This window comes from Boleophthalmus pectinirostris, unplaced genomic scaffold, assembly GCF_026225935.1.
Source record: "Boleophthalmus pectinirostris isolate CB_2022bp ecotype Guang Dong unplaced genomic scaffold, ASM2622593v1 HiC_scaffold_22, whole genome shotgun sequence".
Classification (NCBI taxonomy): domain Eukaryota; kingdom Metazoa; phylum Chordata; class Actinopteri; order Gobiiformes; family Gobiidae; genus Boleophthalmus; species Boleophthalmus pectinirostris.
Genome location: NW_026571190.1, coordinates 28356154 through 28375714, shown reverse-complemented (window position 1 = coordinate 28375714; position 19561 = coordinate 28356154). Strand labels below are relative to the sequence as shown.

Below are 19561 nucleotides of genomic sequence, written 5' to 3'. Positions count from 1 at the left end.
GAACAAAAAAAAAAGTTTCAACACACAGCAACTGAACTCGGCCAGGGAGGAGGCCAAGTCAGTTGAACAAGTTGCTCAATGTGGTTCAGTTAATGCTTATTTTAACAAACCTTATTCACTTCTGCATTCAGTTGTTAATCTCTATTGACAGCAGATGTCATCAACACTTCCTGGAGTGAAGCTAACAGAAAGCACTGCTCTGTTAAAAGCTCTGTTACTCAAATTAGACTTAATCTGAGCTGTATTTTAACACCATCTGACAAGACAGAGTGGATTTGTTTGGAGTTACAACAGGTGAGATGATGATTTGTGTGCTTAAACAAGTCTTTCACACGTAAAATTATTAGCAAACAGTTTTTCACCTTTTGAAAGAACAAAACAAAACACCTAAACAATGTCATGAATGCTCATATTGATCACAAGCTCCTGAAAATGTGTTGTTTAAATTCATTTTGTATTTTTTCTTGAGTTAAAACTGTTTTATCTATGTTTGCTAATGTGTGCATTGTGTCACTGTGGTAAATATGTGAAAGCTAAAACAATATATTTCTGGGCTTTTACTTATTGTGTGTACAATTTACCTTTTGTCATTGTTACGTATGACTTGACCTTTAGAGAGTTAAATACATATAATCATTTTCTCCGGTGATTATTGGTTCCTTCTGCTATTTTCCTATTGCAGCCATTGCCTTTTAATGACACTGCATATTTTAAAAAAACTGGTTCACTGAAATTATCTTGTGTAAAATCCTTCAGTTGTGAAATTATCTTGCTTTGATTAGTCAGTGGCACAAAGTAGTTTCAATATAATAGTTTATCGCAATATTTCTCTGTAGCAACATAGTGCGCTTTAAAACTGTTAGAGGATCTGAAAATTAATGGATATGAACATTGTCATATACTGTATGTGTATGTTATATTTGAAGGCACATGTCTCCATGGAGATATGTTCCGCTTTGCCTTTAATCTTCGACAGTGTGACATTAAACATATATCTATAATACATATCATTACAGGTGTTTTATTCCACCACAGTGCCTTAAAAACATGCATTATAACTATGAACAGAAATGATCTACAACTACTAGTGCTTCTGAAATCTCCATGGAGATAAGTTTAATGCCTTGTCCTGGAACATTCAACCAGCAGATGACAGACCCTTCACCAGAAAAGTTAGAGCCAACAATGTTCCTTTAATGTGATCGTCTTAATCATTATGACATGGTTTTTGAATAAAAGGCTACACCTAGGAATGACACGGAAGAATGAACATTTAAGAGTATTTCAAAAAAGATAAAGCTAACTGACAGCACTGCTCTGTCTAAAGCTCTGTTACTCAAGTTAAACACTTAATCTGATCTTTATTCTAACACAATCTGACCAGGAAGAGCTGACTTGGTTGGAGCTACAACAAGTGAGCTGATTTGCACGCTTAAACAAGTCTCTCACACATACTTTAACGTGATTATCTTAATAACTGTGTTGACATGTTGTCTTAATAATCATGATGATAATAATTTATTACATTTGTATAAAAAACTACACCCATTAGGACACATTAAGGAGTATTTGAAAAATGATTTATAGCACTTTATGGTTTTATGTATTGAAATATCACTCTATTAAACCTATGTGCACTTGCAAATCTTTTCATGGGCCCTAAACAAAAGCTAACTCCGCACAGAAAGCAGCTCGCGTCAGACCCTGCCCTGGTTGCTACACAATAGAAAGGGAGATCTGAGACACGCAGCAAAGAGATTCCCAGGAAATGCGCCGCTCAGACACCAAGCGCCTGACAATGATACACAAAGGCAAAGGCCACTGTATCCATTCACCTGCTACAAGTGGGCCCAATCAAGCTCTCACACATACTGCACGGAAGCTGAGAAAGAAGGAAAACTAGGATCACATTACCATTGTACCATGTGGTGAACTGAATTTAGAACTGGATATATGTGTGAACCAGCTAAAAAAAACAACTGTAATCTCAAAAATCTGTCCTCTGGAAATAACAAAATATCCCATCTTTTTAGCCTATACAAAAATATCTTAAAGCTGCACTGTGTAACTTTTCTCTTGGAGGGTCAGTCAGATGCTTTTCTCCATGTTTGTCTGGAATGTTTCACAGTATGGACCAACAGGCCAAGTTACAGGTCAGATCTGTGGAGAGGCAATCCCACTCACAGTCAGAATGCCTGTTTTTCTAGGTATTTTTGAACTATAAAACCAACTATAATTTAATAAATGTAAAGTATGGCTGTTTAATGTCATATCATGGAACATTCAAGACTAGCAATAACATCTCCACAGCTGGCAGACCCTTCACCAGGAAAGGTACATGGTATACCTTTAAAGATAACTGTACCCGTTTTATTTATAAACAAGTTCTGAAATTAGCAGGATTCTTCTATTAGTCTGTTTGTATTTCAGCTTTTCTTCAATGTTAAAGCTCCTGGGGTTGTTTACAATGTGCACAGAATCCTTTAGGCCTATTGTAAATCCAGTCGCAATCACAAAACTTAGATCTTTTATTCCAAAGTCATGCAACCCCTGTCTAAGCAAAAGGCAAATAATGTTATCCATGACTCTTTTAAAGGGCCAATATTACACTATTTTCTGATCTATATTATAATGTTGTTTCCCCATCAAAAACATGCCTGTAGTTAGGGCTGAGTATCATTAAGAAGTTACAAATACAAACCTCAATACGATACAAACCTCAATACATAGGCCACGATACGATATATATCTCGATACAGTGAGCTTTTCAAATCGATTCCATACAGTTCAGTAAAAAATAAAGGCTAAATACTAAAAGTCTTTGTTAAACCACTTCTTCATATGAAATATTTAATCATCAAAACAGTGAAAATGTCAAATGTGCTGCATAAACTAGTTTCCTTCCTCTAAACAAGCAACAAAACTGTAGTGCTGTAACAAAATAATTTAGTAAAATATATTTAAAAAATACTCTTGGCAATATATCAATACAGCAGCCCAATCAGTACTGTATCATCACACTGAACGATACGATATATCAGTATATTTTTACACACCCCTACCTGGAGTTGTGTTTTGTTTTATTCACACATATTTAACACCAATCCTGCCTATTTAAGCAGAGTTCTTCTCTCAAATGAGAAACACTCACTTGCGAAACAAACCCTTGTGATGTCATGTGGTAATACAGGAAGTGCTCCACTGTGTTTTTAAACTCCATACACCTTCACTAGAATGATTTGGATCATTTCAGCCCCAGTGCCAATCTACTGAATTATAAAGTAGCTGTTAACTCGAAAATTACTGCACTACGTGGAACAGAGTATTTTGAGCAAACTAATAATAAAAGATTACTCAAACATGTGTGAATGAAACAAAACACAACTTCAGGTATGTTTTTGATGAGGTAATAGCATTATAACATGAAGTTCAGAAGAGTAAATTTTGCGTAATATGGGACCTTTAAATGTAAATGAGATGGACCGGAGAGTGGACCGGAGCCCTGACCTTAGCCACAGAACATGGAGCCGTAACACCCACCATCACTGAAAACCTCTTTAATGCGCTTGTGACTCAAAGCAACCAAATCCGAACAGTTGCAAAATCTTATGGAAAACTTTGCTACTTAAGTGCTTGATTGCAAATAGAGGGGTAAAATGTAGAGCCACAGTCTGATCCGTGTCTGGTCATTGAGACAGGTGCCTTTTATAACACACAGAGACAAAAATGGGGCAAGCTGATTTCCACAAAACTGATCGATTATGAAAATGTAAAAAATACATTAACTGAAAAAACATAGCATAGTTTCTCTTGAAGATTAGCCCTTTATTGAGAAAATTCCAGGTCGGCTTACAATCACACGACCCGCCATCTCCAACGGGGCTGATTATTGAGTGCACACAAACAGCGTTCAGCACACACACAAACACCCACGCGGAGCGGCTGGGGCCCTGCGGAGAGGCGACGCTGATGACGCGCGTGCCACGGGATAATCTCTGCAGCTGGACTTTCACCCAGTGAGACCGGACTCATTTGGCCTTAAAAAGTCACCTCATTTTCCATTTTAATCACAACCGCTCCTCCTCTCATGTTTTATAACCATATGTCACAGGTACGGCTACGCACAAAGTTACAGTGTAAACCTAAAGCTAATTAATGGGTCACTACTGCTGTTATAACTTTCAAATCTTTTATCAATACAGAGCCTCAGGTGCTGCATGCTAAGGAAACAGAAGCTGCAATGTCTCCCCCTATTGGCCTTTAATTTGATTTTAATTAATCAGGTTGGTGAAAATATAAAATACACAATCAGGTTGAGTGGAAATTCTAAGTTAAACAATTAGAATTTGTACTTAATAAGTTATAAAATATGACATTATTACCGTTAATAATGTAATCATATTTGAGTGATTTCTCAGGATATTATTGTAAATCGTCTACTCTGGACTGAATTTTTTGATGTCTAATTTCAAGTCTGATTTATTATATTGTTTACATTATATTATTATTGTATTACATTATTACATTACATACATTTCATTTTCAAATTTTCAATCAGAGCTTGTTTACTGAAATGTTTAAAATATCCAAAATGCTTTCTGTATATTTTTAGTATCTAATATGACAACAAAAACATAAAATGCCTCATTTTTATATGAAAACATTACATGATGGAAAAACATGTAATATATGATTTCTTGCATTTATGTCAGTAAACTACAGAAGAAGTTTCAAATCTCTAAATTTAAGATTTTTTTCCTGTTCACCAGTAGTGCCTCACCATTTAAGAGTTGACTATCAGAGGAATTGCAATGCAATGAGAGCCAGTAGAGGGCAGTGTCAGTCTAATTTCCTTGCTCCTGTGTAACTCCAAGGTCTTATATGAAAATGTAGCTCTAACTCCAGTGTCTTTTCTTAATACACAGGACACATCTGCATCACTTATGGTTTGTCTACACTACACTTTAATATTGGTCATCTGTCCAAGTGCTCATTTGTGCAGTCTGCTGTAAATGTTTGACCCAAAGAACACTTGTAATACAATATCCCTGGCATTAAGGAAATGCCCTCAATGCCCTCACTGCATTACACATTGTAACCATGACGTTTCAAACAAACAATGAGGTGCTTAATGGGTTTGGGTTTACCTTTACCAATTCAAATATAACCTAAAATAGGATAACTGGTCAGGGCACATGTTGTAATCTGAGAGGACAAGAGGGGCAGTTACTGTTTCCATAAAGACCTTCTATGACAAAGGTAGGTAAGACCCTTATGTAATTTTAAACTGTTCATTATATGCAGGTTATCCTATCCGCAATAGTCTCTACCATAACTGTCTGAAGTGAACAGAGAGATGCCGCATCCTTTAAATTACTGCTGCGTTGAATATTTTAATGTATTCATTCTGCACAGACAGGACATTATCGAACGCACTGCACACTTTAACTTTGTATTTAAACACTGATGAGTGTTGCAAAAAAGACCACAGTCTGTGTGTTTCTACATTAATTCACTTTAATTGGAAGCTAGTGGTCCCTGCACTTTTGACTCTTAATCCTCTCAGTCTCTGTGTTGACTGCAAAGTGCATCTGACCCACACTGTCTCACTGTGTTTTACCCATAGACTGTGTTACAGCCTTCGCCTGGAGACGCGTGAGGCAGGTCAGTGAGAGCTGGACCTTTGCCCAGGGTCGGAGAGCACACATTATTTATTCATGCCCATGTATCTGACAGAGCACCTAATTGCCCCAGGTGGAGCCCAATTACCCAGCGCAGCCTGGAGCTCTCACCCACTCAGAACCCAGCCGCGGATCACATGTCAGACATGGCTGACGCTGAGCATCTTATTTACCTTTGTCACGCTCAGGTTCAGTTGGACTCAAACAGGTCAGCTCATCATAACCGGACAGAATGTTAAATATAAAATACCAACATGTGGACCACAGGGAATAATTAACTTTGTTTGAGTATTTTATGTTTCCCATCATGGACGACCAAGGTAAGGGGGTTTATGTTTTTACATTCCACCAGGACGTGTTTACTTACTCATGAGTATAATCTTCTGTAGACGAGTCAAGCGTCACTGTGAAAGGTGTCTCTGAGAATGAGGAGGGCTCCATTTCTCTTCAGGATCTGAATGAGAAAGACAAAGAACCACTGTGCTGTGAGCCACCACCTTCTTTATCTGAGCCTTCCATCGGTGAGGTTAACCTACCGCAAGCTTTCATGTTATTTAGAAGTAGGCTATTTGTTTCCAAACAAACCTTTACAATAATATAAATAAAACATAAGTTACAATTGCTTTTAAGTTGATGATATGATATCACATAAAATTTTCCGGGCATAATAAGGTTGCCCCATCAACACTCCACATTAGACGGGATTATGGTGAAATGTATCGTGGCTCAAATACAGGTGCATAGCCTCATGTTACAGTTACCTGTAGGTCTGCAGGACTATAGAATAAGGCTAACACACAACAATGAAAAACAATACTGGTGCTCTTGTGTATTACAAAATGAATGAATAGATTATATTCTCCTATAGCTGAAGTAACCCTATTCAATCTGTCTACAGCCTCTGCTTTATCAGATGACACCTTCATGATGGCAGCATCCATATTCCAGCACCTGCGAGAAGACAAGCCAACCACACAACAACTTCTACTTTATGGAAAAAAGACAGACACTCCTCTGCCGTCAAACACAGACAAGACCACAGAGATGCAGGCCTACCAGCTGGCCTTCAGCACACTCAAATGTACATTAGTCAAATTATTTTACTATATTTACTCTTAGCTATAGGTTACATTTAAGGTTGCTTGTTATAGGCTGAAGTATAAACCTGTCACAACACCACAGATGTCTTAACATACTGTCACAAGGAATTAATTTGATCTGCTCTCGTGCTCAGTGGACCCTACCTCCTCTAAGAAATTCTTATCTTTATAATGAAAGCTTTTGCACCTCAGCATGTGTCAACGCCTATAGTGATTTGTGAAAAAAAACTTCAAATGCAGCAGAATAGATTAAATGGCACATACTTACACGTTTCATTTTCCTCATACAAGTCCACATTCTGGCTCATATATACTTCACTTAAGTATTTGCCTGTAACGGAGGTGATAAGAGGCACAGTCACTGGGACACAGAGTAAATAACATTATACTATTATTACTATTACTATTATTATATTATTATTGTATGGGTCTGTTTTTATTGATTGCAATAAAAACAGACCAATACTGTAAATAATTGTAAAATAAATAGAAAAATAATAGAAAAAAATAAGATAATAGAAATCATGACCTTGTCTTGCTAGATGTCTTTTTAAAAATGTTTTGCTATATTATTTCTGAGATAGCATGTAGGCCTCGAAAATAGAAAATAGGCTTATCTGAGATAATGTAATCTCACATTTACTTACTCTCTATGTGTCTTGCCAGTATTTCTCTATTTCGTAACCATTATTATTATTATTACTATATTAAATTATCTTATAGCTTTTGCTAATTTTGAAGGATCGGTCCATAAACTGGATTCATCCCGATCATGCCACATGTCGCATCGATGTAATTTTATTTAACTTTTCTAGGCTTTGTGTTCTTCTTCAGATGATTCGACAGCCAAAAACTAATATAGGCTATGCTTAAGTTGAAAAAATATTTAAATTTATTATTCAAAATTGTTTAGCTGCTGTAGCTGGCGTTATTGTCTTAAATTAGCCACCTAGCTAACACCTAGCGGAGGAGACAGGTCAAAGGTCACACAGTGAAGGTAACGCTAAACAGTGTGTAATAAATGTAATTCATATATTCTGCTATATTGTATGTGTTATAAAATTAATTATTATTAAACCTGGCTATATTATATTTTATAATCCTTGTTTTGTATTTAGATCAAGATTTGCTGGAGTATATGATAACTGACAGCTGCTTCCACACCTCTCAGAATATTGTAAGTCCTTTCAGTCTGCATTCCCAGTTAACAAACCACATGTACATAAAGAGGTCGTTTGTATTCAGGTTTGCCAGTGTTCAGTCTGGTTATCCATAACAAACTGTGTAGTTAAAGTCTGAAAGCAGCAAATGACACTATAAAACACAGTGCAATGACACATACATGGGCAAAATCCACTTTGTCACTATGTGATGTGTGTGTAAGTGGTGGTTTTATTGTGTGATGGGTGAAAAAGTATGGTCTGACAGGACCTTATTATTCAACCACAAAAGTCCTGCACCTCTCTGTTATGCCCACTATTCTAAACACAGCATTTGAGATTCTAAGAAGGGAATGGATCGCTGTACTGACAATAGACGGTATAAATGGACATAAATAGGAAGTAAGCATGGGGGCACTTTCAACTCCATTGACTCTGGCACCAATTGACTTTAAATTGAAAAACTCACCCTTCTCTCTCTGTAACTGCTGCAGTGAACTGTTTTGGTCTTAAAATGTTCGTGTTAACCTGCTATATATTTTCCTGGTGTTTTTCGGCTATTTTGTCCGTAAATAAATTCCTATCCCTAATATCGAACTTGACTCTAAATTTGCCTCTATAACTTCTAGCCTTGTGAACTTCATTTGACTGGAGCTGAATGCTGTGGGTGACGTCACACATACTTAGTCCACTTCTTTATACAGTTTATGGTACTGACCCAAACTAACATTTGTTGTTGTTTTTTATTAACAGTCTGGTGACTTGCTCTCTCTGGCCATGGTAATGCTATGTGACTTCCAGGAACGAAAGTTTTTTCTACACAGTTTCTCAGTCAAAGATGAAGAAAAAGGAGAATGCCATCAGGATGTCAAGGATCTTCGTAGCAGTTTGGAAAGGTCAATTTTGCTACATAGGATGAAGAAAATACATTATTATTATCTTAAAGGGCTTGTTTTACACTATTTTCTGATCTATGTTATAATGTTCTTATAATGTCATCACAAACATACCTGGAGTTATGTTTTGTTTCATTCACATGTTTAACACACAAACCGTGCATATTTAGGTTGAGCTCCGCTAGGTTTTTCTACAAAAATAAAGGTAAAAGGTAGATGCTAACTAGAAAATTACAGTTCCATAACATCACAAGATGGACCAAAGCATTTTGAGGTTTGGAGACAGACTAATAATAAAGGATTGCTCAAACGTGTGAATAAACCAAAACACAACTCCAGTTATGTTTTTGATGAGGTAACAGCATTATAACATGATTTAAACCTCACAAGAATCCATTCTGTGTAATATAGAACCTTTAAGATGACTGAGATTATGATTATAGGTGTAAGACAAAACTTGCAGCCTCTTTGGCACGATTCCGGGTCAAACAGAGTCTACGAAGCGTCTCATCCTTCCTACTTGATCCAGTTCGGACAAAGCAACACCAAGCTAAATCACTCCCCCTTTATGCATGGGTTAATACACTCATGTACAGGTATGCAGTGTATTCATAGTGCCTACATTTGAAAGTTGTCAATTCATAAACTGCTCATGGATACTATTTACGCATCATGTCTTGTTTTATATTTGTTTTTATTAGCGCTGAAGAAGTTTGTGAAGCCTTGCAAAGTGCTGGCTTCCGTGAAGTGAAGAGAATGACTGAGCTGAAGGAGCTGTCCTTCTGTAGAGACCCCCTCTGCTCGGACACTCTGGTCTTTTCAAAGCAGCTTCATGTTTGGCTCCAGACTAGCAGCCTCACTACAGCGCGGATTATGAACATACAGGTAAAGAGTAAATGACAGGGCACATATGATTCGAAATAGACCTTTATGACCATTTAACCATGTTATAATGGTGTTCCCTCGCCACTATGAATAGACGGGGTCTACCAATTCTGTAGTTTTGAACAGGTCAGTGGTCCAATTTCCATTACCAAGCAGTTTTAGATCAAGTATTATGCCAAGATTCACAAAATAAATACATATATACATAATATGTCTTTTAAACATACCATCTGCAGTTAGATTAGCCAACCCCATCTTAGTGTAGTTTCACATATCACCACTAGATGCTATATATGTTACTGCTGTCTGACAAGTGAGGGAAGGGGAAGCAGGTTTAACATCTACCATCTACTGGTGAAAAATATAAATAAATAAACATGCAGAGAATTTATTTTGACCTTTACTCATGATAGGCTCACATTTTGGATAAAAAGCATTGTGGTTGTTGATGCTTCCATGAATTCTCTTTACTGCAGTACTGCTTACTATCAAAGCACTGGTCCATTTGTGGTGTTGACATTTGTCTTCAGGAAAGGAGTTTGTGTGTAGCTGTGAACGTGTTGCGCCCCCTGCTTTTTGATGGCGGTGACGTGCTGGTGGCGGGGTCGTTCTCCGCGGTGACAGTGGCTCATGTGGCAGTCGCCACCGCAGCCCGGTCAGGACAGGTGTTAATCTGCAGCGCCGACCACACACCATCACAGACAGAAGAGATGAAAGAGCTACTCACACAAATGAACCTGGAAAGTGCGTAATTGTTTTTAAACGCTTATTGAGACATTAGGCCTGTCACGATAACAAATGTTGTGAGATATAGACTTAGACAAACTTTATTGATCCACAAGGGAAAGTATTTGGACACAGTAGCTCACACATCACAATAAATGTAATAACAAAGAGGTAACTCTAAATGATAATAATAAATTAAAAATAAGTAGCAAAAATAGCAAGACACTGTGTCAGATAAGGCTTAATTATATCAAGGTAAGTACAAGTAAAGTAAAAAATAGAAATATAGTAATATAAAAACTGTATATTACAGTTATTTACAAGAGGTCATAAGGAAAAACAGTGCAAAGACGATATAATGATTGACAGGACATAGGGTTATTTGTTACACAAGGGTGAGTTGTTGTACAGTTGTATGGAGAATGAATATACGATAAATGATAATATGGAGGCTAAGTTATGCCACTGACACAGTAACACATTAACATTAATATTCTAAAGGCATAATAAGGTTTAAACACAAACTGTAATAAATAAATAACAAATTCATCCTTGAGTTTGTCTGATGAGTCACAGAAGATTTTTTTTCAGTCCTTTACAAGTAAAATCTTATTGCAGAATTTAAAAAAACAGACGGTTCACCACAAGTACAAAGATAAACATTGACCCAAAAAATGTATAAATATTATTCTATCAAACATATATTGCACTTGATATAATAATTATCGTGACAGGCCTACTGGACATTTCTTTCTGTTGAATATTTTAAAAAGAGGCTTAAATCTACCTTTTTTTTTAGATGTGAGAATACTTTCAGAATCCTTCTTTGAGCTGAACGAATGGGAAAACACCGTGCAACATTTAAAGGTCATCCTTGTACTACCTCAGTGCTCGTCCTCTGCCCTTAATGATCCAGTGCCCATCATGCATAGCGAAAATGGAGGTATGCAGCAGAAAAAGCTTGACAATACTTAATTTTATTTTCAGCAACATTTACATTTGCAAAGCCACAAGAGAACAATATTTGTGCTTAAAGGGCCCATATTACTCTATTTTCTGATATATTTTATAATGTTGCTGCTCATCAAAAACATACACGGAGCTGTGTTTTGTTTCATTCACTTGATTAAAACAGAAACCTGCATATTTAGGATGATGTCGTGGTAATACAGGAAGTGCTTTTGTGTGTTTTTGAACTTCATGCACCTTCACTAAAAGCAAATTGATGATTTTAGCACTGGAATTTCCAATTACTAGCTGTTGACTTGAAAACTATCACTCCTTGACATCGCAAGGTGAAAGAGAGCATTTTGAGCTTTGGAGATGCAGACCGACTAATTATAAAGGTTACTCAAACATGTGTGGATGAAACAAAACACAACACTAGGTATGTTTTTGATGAGGTGTCCTATAGGACCTTTACCTTCACTCTTGAATATGTATGTATTTTTATGTGTGCATTTCCAGACTGGGAACTTCTTACAGACCTGTCGCATGGATTAGTGTCAAAATCTAAAATCAGCTCTCTGATTAGTCAACAAGCATTACTGCTGGGGCATGCTTTATCATGTGAGTAACCCATGTGAGTAATACTGTCCAAAATAAAAATGAAGTGTAGTATACATGCACATATACTAGTGCAGGGGTGTTCAAACCTTTTCAGCAAGGGCCAGCTATTGAAACACAGATGAAGTGGAGGGCAGATGGAGGGCCTTAGTAGACTGGTGGTCAGTACTGTGAATAATTCAAATTTGTGCATTTTCAACAGGTTTGACTGAGCCACCAGACCTTTATTCAATGTTGGATCCTTAATAGGACACATGGACTATTTTATTATAGCTTTTCCGAAGTAGATTTTTAAAATTGCAGTAAAAGTACTTCTTACCATTATATGGGCCAGTTTACCTGGCAGCCTGACTGGTCTGAGTGCCACATTTGGCCCTTAGGCCGTTGTTTGGACACACCAGTACTAGTGCATTGTTATTCAGTAGCCACCTTTACAACAAATTAACTTCCTTTCCCTTTGTTCATTGTGCAGTCCCCAAGGTCCAGACTGTGGTCTATTGCACACGCTCAGAGTACCCTGAGGAAAACGCACAGCTGGTGAAGAGAGTTTTAGAGAAAACCTGCACTCATCCCAAACTGCTGCCCTTTAGGTAAACATGCACTCAACGCAAATTACACATATATATATATTTTTCTATAGAACCCAACCAGTCAGACACACCCTTATTTATAAAGCATTAAAATCAAAATCATACAATATTAAGATTTCAAAATAAAAGTGCAATTTTTAATTAGCAAATGCAAATGTGAAAGCAAAGTACCAAAGAATGTAGGAAGGTCACGTAGTCTTTGGTTTTGGCTCCACACTGTATAGTCTGCAGAGAGCTGTTATCATGATACTGAAAGTCCATTAGGGCAGATGTGCAATATAGAGGAAGTTGGTGATAGGATGCAGGGACCAATTTATGCTTTTGTCCCAAGGCTGCCAGTGGGGTGGTTCTTATAGCTGTATGCACTACTGTTCTTCTACTGAATAAGCATGCAGTTTTGTCTGTTGAGGTGTTGTGCATGTAGTGTGTGCCATTCAAAAGCTCATCATGACTTAAACTGTAGGCATTTTTGGTGAAAAACATGGCCAGCTGCTATAGTGGACAATTGTGTTGTTCTTCAAGGTCCTAAATTATGCAAAATTGACTCTTGTGAGCTTTAAGCCATGTTAAAATGTTACCTCATCAAAAACATACCCGGAGTTGTGTTTTGTGTCTTTCACACATTTTATTAGTCCATCTGCATCTCCCAAGCTCAAAATGCTCTGTTCCACTTTGTGGTGTCATGAAGTGGTAGTTTAACAGTCACCTTTTATCTCTTGTTTAGTAGAAATTGACAATTCCAGAGCTGAAATCATCCAAATGATTCTAAGGTATATGGAGTTTTAAAGCACAGTGGAGCACTTCCTGTATTACCGTATGACATCACAACGTGGAACACTTGAGTGTTTTCTGTGTGAAACAAGAACTCAGCCTAAGTATGTAGGCTTTGTATGTTAAACATGTGAATGAAACAAAACACAACTCCAGGTCTGTTTTTGATAAGAAAACAACATTATAACAGATCAGAAAATAAAATAATATAGTGCCTTAAATAAAGAATAGTATTTCCCAAATCAGTGATCAAATGTCATACCTGATGGAAATGTACATATAACTAGTATTGTTGTTAATATAATGAATTGTTTAATTCTAATTCTGTTATTTTATGTATTTGTTGTTGAATTAATGTGGCACTATGATGAATTAAAATGCTTCCTTGCCATTTTTTACTCTTTCTTAGGGTGAATGGACCTATTTTCCCAGACGATTCCCAGTCAGAAGACAGTGCTGAGTCCAAGTATTTCAGCCTTCAACCCTCCGAGTTCACTAACGGCTGTTTCATAGCCAGACTCTCCCGACAGGTGAGAAATTGGAAAAAATGTAATAGAAAATAACATGTATATGAATGTTACATGTGAAGATTGGCAGATGCAGAACACTGGAGATCCGTCTGTGTGTGTGATTGCTTTGCACTAAGACCTTCTAGAAAAGTGCTGAGGATGCACTCTTTTACTGTCTGTCTGTGGGGAGGTCGCTCTGCTTATCTGCACACGCACACACACGTGCACACACGCACACATGCACGAACACACAATTACACACACACAGAGTTAAAACGGCAGCATTATTCCAATACTCCATAAAAGAAGTGACAAGATATAGATGAAATACACTCAAGCCCCTGTAACATCTCATTACTATACAGTAAAAATGGGGAAATATCTCTCTATAGTATAATTTTTCTTGGCGACAATTAAAGTATCTCCTAACTTGACCTGTGTTTTTTTCTTTTTTCCCTAAAAAATAAAAATCTCCTTCTTAAACGTCCTATATTACACAAAATTGACTCTTGTGAGCTTTAAGCCATGTTAGAATATTGTTACCTCCTCAAAAACATACCTGGAGTTGTGTTTTTCTTTCATTCACACATGTGAGTAACCCTTTATTATTAGTCTGTCTACATCTTCTAAGTTCAAAATGCTCTGTTCCACCTTGTGATGCCATATAGTGGTCATTTTTAAGTTAACAGTTACCTTTTACCTTTAGTTCAGTACAGATTGGCAATTCTAGGGTTGAAATCATCCAAATGATTTTAGGGAAGGTGTGTGGAGTTTCAAAACACAGTGGAGAACTTCTGGAGTCTTTTCCATTTGAAAGAAAAACTCATGCTGGATGCAGAGTTTGTGTGTTTAACATGTGTGTATAAAACAAAACACAACTCCAGGTATGTTTGTGATGAGGAAACAACATTATAACATTTAGATTTAAAGAAAATAGCATCATATGGGCCCTTTAATTGAACTCCTTCTTAGTGACCAAAGACAGGACATGCACACCTGTCAGGTAGCTGCACAGTAATCTCCAGTCTCATCTTCTCTGTATAATTATTGACTGCTCCCAAATCAGAGCTGCTGTCACACTTTGAGTTACACTTCAGGACTTGGCTCACTGCTGCTCAGATGAATCACTCAGCCCCAGCCAATCTACGCCAGAGGACCATTTAAACTGATGTGAAATTTAGACATGGCAGACTGCAGAGACAGAATAATACTATTATCTCTTTAAACAATTAAAGGGAGACAGAGGCATCTTCATTACTAGCACAAGATAGAGGACTGCCCAAAAACGGAAGACTCGCTGACAAGCTCCCATCCATCACGTTATATTCAGTCTTGGCGCACACTTCCTCGTTTCATTATAAACAGCCAGACCTGGCAGCTCGGTTTAGGTTTTTAAGGACACTAAATGATCTAGAGTAAGAAAGATGATGTTGTGAGGCAGAAGAAGCAGCTACGGGAGAAAGGAAGATACATTTAGCAGGTTTGAAGAAGAGGGCAACTTTGATTTCAGAGCAGAGAATATGAGGAAGACCGTGGCTGCCAATAATTTAAAGGTGCTCTGTGTAAATTTTCGGGTGAGGGGTCTGCTCTCTGCTTCTCTCCAGTGAGAGAGGTTTAATGCAATACTATGGAGACAAGCAAGTAATGGAGCCAGTGGCAGTCCTACACTGATTTACTCCCCGGGCGATACCTCCTCCTGGCACCACCCCCCTTAAGTGCACATTATTCAGTATAACTTACCATAACTTAATTAAATATCAGAAAATACAATAAAATACTATATACATAAGGGTGTATTATTATAAAAAAATATATATATTTAAAAAATGGAATGACTCCACTACTATTGCACTATAGTACCCTGGTGTAACAAACACAAACAATATTGCACAAGCAGCCAGTTTTAACAATACAATGCACATGATCACAATTCTTAACCAGGTTTCTTAACCAAATGCTTTTTGTTTTTGTTTTTTTGACCCCCTGCCTAGGAAATGGACCCTTTCCACCAGAAAAGTTCTGTAGTGCACCTTTACATATCTCATATTTTATACCATACTGGCTATTAAAATGGGAGTAATGCATTCAGTCAAATACTAGATACTAAATGTAAGTTTCCTTTGAAGACTCTAGTTTTGACAGTGCAATTAAAAGTTTGTATTTATTAACCAGTGGCAATTTTACACTATTCTGATCTATGTTATAATGTTGTAGCCTGATTCATCAGCCGGTTTCACTTTGTGGAAACCGTCTGACCTTGCAGCATTAGAATTTGTTCGCTTGATGGTAGGGTGGTACTTTTTTATTTAACCACTCGCTGCTATCTGGTTGGCCATATGTAATGTGCTGGAACACTCAGTGGTGTCCATGTAATTGCTGGCTTCACAGCTCTTCGCTGATTGGGTGGTGCGCAGTCTACAACTTTCAGGGTTCTTGCAAACCATCAAGTGTCTTTCGATTCCTGACCTAGTAGCTGGAGAGAAATGAAATTGAGCGGAGGCACTAGGTGGCACCTGGCTAATAATGTTGTTCCCTCATCACAAACATATCTGGAGTGTGTTTTATTTCATTCACACATGTTTAACACACAAACCCTGCATATTGAGACTGAGTTCTTCTCTGTTCCACTTTGTGATGTCATGTGGTAATACAGGAAGTGCTCCACTGTGTTTTTAAACTACCAATCATTTGGATGGTTTCAGCCCTGGAATTGCCGGTCTCTACTGAACTAAAGGTAAAAGGTAGCTGTTAACGTGAAAACTACCACAGACTAATAATGCAGGATTCCTCAAATGTGTGAATGAGACAAAACACAACTCTAGGTATGTTTTTGATGCGGTAACAACATTATAACTTGGCTTAAAGCTCACAAAAGTCAATAAAACTTCTCAATACTGCCTTAACTGAAGTTTTATAATTAAGCACGACTTACTTTTACCTCACACATGCATCTCGTACAAGGCCACAGTATGCAGCTGAAACATGTAATTAAACAGCCATGTCCCTTGTGATTTCCTTTACTGCCCCTTCCCGTTGTTTCATATATCCTTGGTACAATGTTTCCCATGAGCCACATAGTTTTAATGCATTGTATCTCCACATATAATCTTAAATTGTCCTTGCCTTTATTCCAGGCTGATCCCACTAAAGTAGAAACAGTCCAGGACGTATTGGCAAGGGCAGCAGCGAAAGGTCTCTTGGGTGGAATACTCCCAGAGCAATCAAAACCCAGCAAAAAGGCAAAAGGGAAGAAAAATCAACAAGCCGGGAGCCATAGCGAGCAGGAAGCAGAAGATGAAGATGGCCAAGCTGAGGAAGATGAGGAGGAGAAGAATGAGAAAGGTGGCAAGGCTGGTAAGAAAAAGAAGGGTGGGAAAAGACACAAAGGAAAAGCTAACTCCAAGCAAACCAAAAGTCAATCGAAAGGCGCCAAGAAGAAAGTGAAGAAGAAGAAAGTGAACCAGGGCAAAAAAAAACCTCGGCGAATACCGCGTCTTACTCTTTCGCTGATGTCCTCTGCTAAAGCCTCCGCTCGCCTGTCTCTCATTACCCCCCTCGTGAAGAAGCTCAAAGACAATACAGCCCTGATTATGACGTCTTCGGAGACCTCCTCTGGATCGTCCACACCTGCCAGAACACAGCCAGAGTCTGCCGGCCCTGCTCCAAGAACTGAAGCAGGGCAGAAACAGCTGCATAAAAGTGGTGTTGACGAAGAGAAAGAAGAAGGTGAAGTCAAAGTTATGCCTCGTGTTGGCAACAAAGTGGTCAAATCTATCAACTCTGGGCCTCCTCATGAGTCTCTCTCTTCAAGCAGTGCTACAAGCATCAAGAGTGATACCTCTGTTTCTGCTCAAGAAAGCTAAAGCGCCATACTGCAAATTAAGATTGTCATGGTTGTCATGGTGATGGGTTGATGTCTTTGAGAATGACCTCCAATGGCCCGTCGTAACACCAGAGAATGATGAGGCACAAAATCGTCAGCGCTGGAGGAAACTGTTCACCTGATTGGCTCTACACATGGCGGCGACCCACCACCTCCTCACAAGAGCTACGACTGACTGATGATTATTTTTACTTTTACTTTTTTACCTTCTGCATATAGCCCTAGATAACATGGGAGAAATCAAACTACCTACTGTAAATGTGGAGAGATTACAGTTCTTCTTATTATTATTATCCATAAAAAATGAAATACACAAAAGAATGACTAAAAGCTGTGGACAGTATTTGGCATTTACTTATGTATTACAAATATTGTCAAAGATGCAGATAAAATGCATTTGACGTGTGCAAACTAGAGTTCTTGTTGCGATTGTTTTCTGGTCTAGACCAGTTCCCAACCCCCAGTTTGGGTCTCCAAAGATTCCAAGGGGGTCTCCAGGGGTTTATAGAAGAGGTCTAAACAAGATAATTAATTAAATACTGTATCTTTATTAACAATAAAAATAATTATATTTTCCTTATAAGGCAGTAGCTTATCAATTAGGACAGGGGTGTCAAACTCAAATCACAGAGGGCCAAAATTAAAAACTGGGACTAAGTTGTGGGCTAAACTAAATATTTATTGAAAAATCTGCATGTTTTCTCTTCTTTTGAGATAATGTTTTTGAGATAACATTTCTTATTAAAATAATAGTTTTGCTTAAACACTGAGTCCAGAACAAGAAAATTTTAAATACATAATGTCTCTATAGCCTATCTGTAGCCGGCGGGCCAGCTCTAATACATATTTGATATGATCTTGAGTCTGACATGTCTGAGGTAGGAGAATGATGTGGGGTCATGAACATATCTATGGATAAGAAGGTTGAGAAACACTGGTCTAAATGAATTCCCCACTGAAGTGACAGTTTAAGCAGTGTTATAATTATTTTTGATGAAGCAGATGCCTTTAGTTTTAACAGAATCTTGCTAAATATCCAATCAGCACACCAAAAAGAACAAAACATCAAATGTCACCATAGAAGTGAATTACGACCCTCACACGTTGTTGCTTTTAATGTTGTTTATTCTCACAGTTGGTTACATTGATAAAGTGTACAAACCAGTGAGCAGGTGTATATCTCTATTATGTGAATTATGCATGTCAAGTTCAGCAAAACACCAGATTTCCACAGCTGTTATTGCGACGCCACTCAGAGCAGCTGTGGACTCCTACTTCAAAGTGCACTGTACAAATGGAGAAATTTTGTTTTTCTGTTGACTGTTGAAAGTTTGTGGGTTAACCAAAACTGAGACAATGTTACACGAGACTTGACTTGTCCCAACTAACCAGTATACTATATATCTTTATAAAATATAATAAATAAAAATAAAAAATATTTCTGTTCAGTAAAGTTTGCGTAACTATCCATGGGCATGCAAGGCTCTTTAGGACTTCTTTTTTGCTAAGTCAAAATAATGCATAGATATTTGCTTAGTTACACTCAGCATAACTGACAACTGGGAACATTTCCAACTGCCAATACGTTCAGCTATGTGATCTGGGATTTTCTTATCTACACGTCAATATTTTACACTTTGGCCATTTGGTGAATCCTCAAAAAAGGCATCTCATTACATGAAAATAGAAAAAAGACATTCAGAAATAAAAATAGCTTATAACAAAAATGAAAGCCTAAAAGTTACATTAAAATGATATTATATACAGACTAATTGTATTCACATTTCATCAGCC

At 37.6% G+C, this 19561-nt stretch overlaps 1 protein-coding gene across 12 annotated transcripts; it reads left to right on the top strand.

Moving 5' to 3' along the window:
* The first annotated feature begins 28 nt into the window (after window positions 1-28).
* On the top strand, window positions 29-19535 carry LOC110165290 (putative methyltransferase NSUN7). 12 transcript variants are annotated; one of them, XM_055158370.1, is made up of 16 exons: window positions 30-294; window positions 4203-4283; window positions 5627-5664; window positions 5755-6001; window positions 6071-6202; window positions 6580-6762; window positions 7900-7958; window positions 8695-8837; window positions 9281-9433; window positions 9539-9722; window positions 10253-10466; window positions 11248-11391; window positions 11916-12017; window positions 12487-12604; window positions 13785-13905; window positions 17019-19535. In XM_055158370.1, the coding sequence occupies exons 4-16, from the start codon at window positions 5977-5979 to the stop codon at window positions 17745-17747; spliced, it is 2307 nt and encodes a 768-aa protein (XP_055014345.1). In that variant the 5' UTR covers window positions 30-294; window positions 4203-4283; window positions 5627-5664; window positions 5755-5976; the 3' UTR covers window positions 17748-19535. The 12 variants fall into 12 exon arrangements, with proteins under 12 accessions (XP_055014347.1, XP_055014345.1, XP_055014342.1 ...); XM_055158367.1 differs by having other exon boundaries at window positions 5737-6001; XM_055158364.1 differs by lacking the exon at window positions 4203-4283.
* The last annotated feature ends 26 nt before the right edge of the window (window positions 19536-19561 follow it).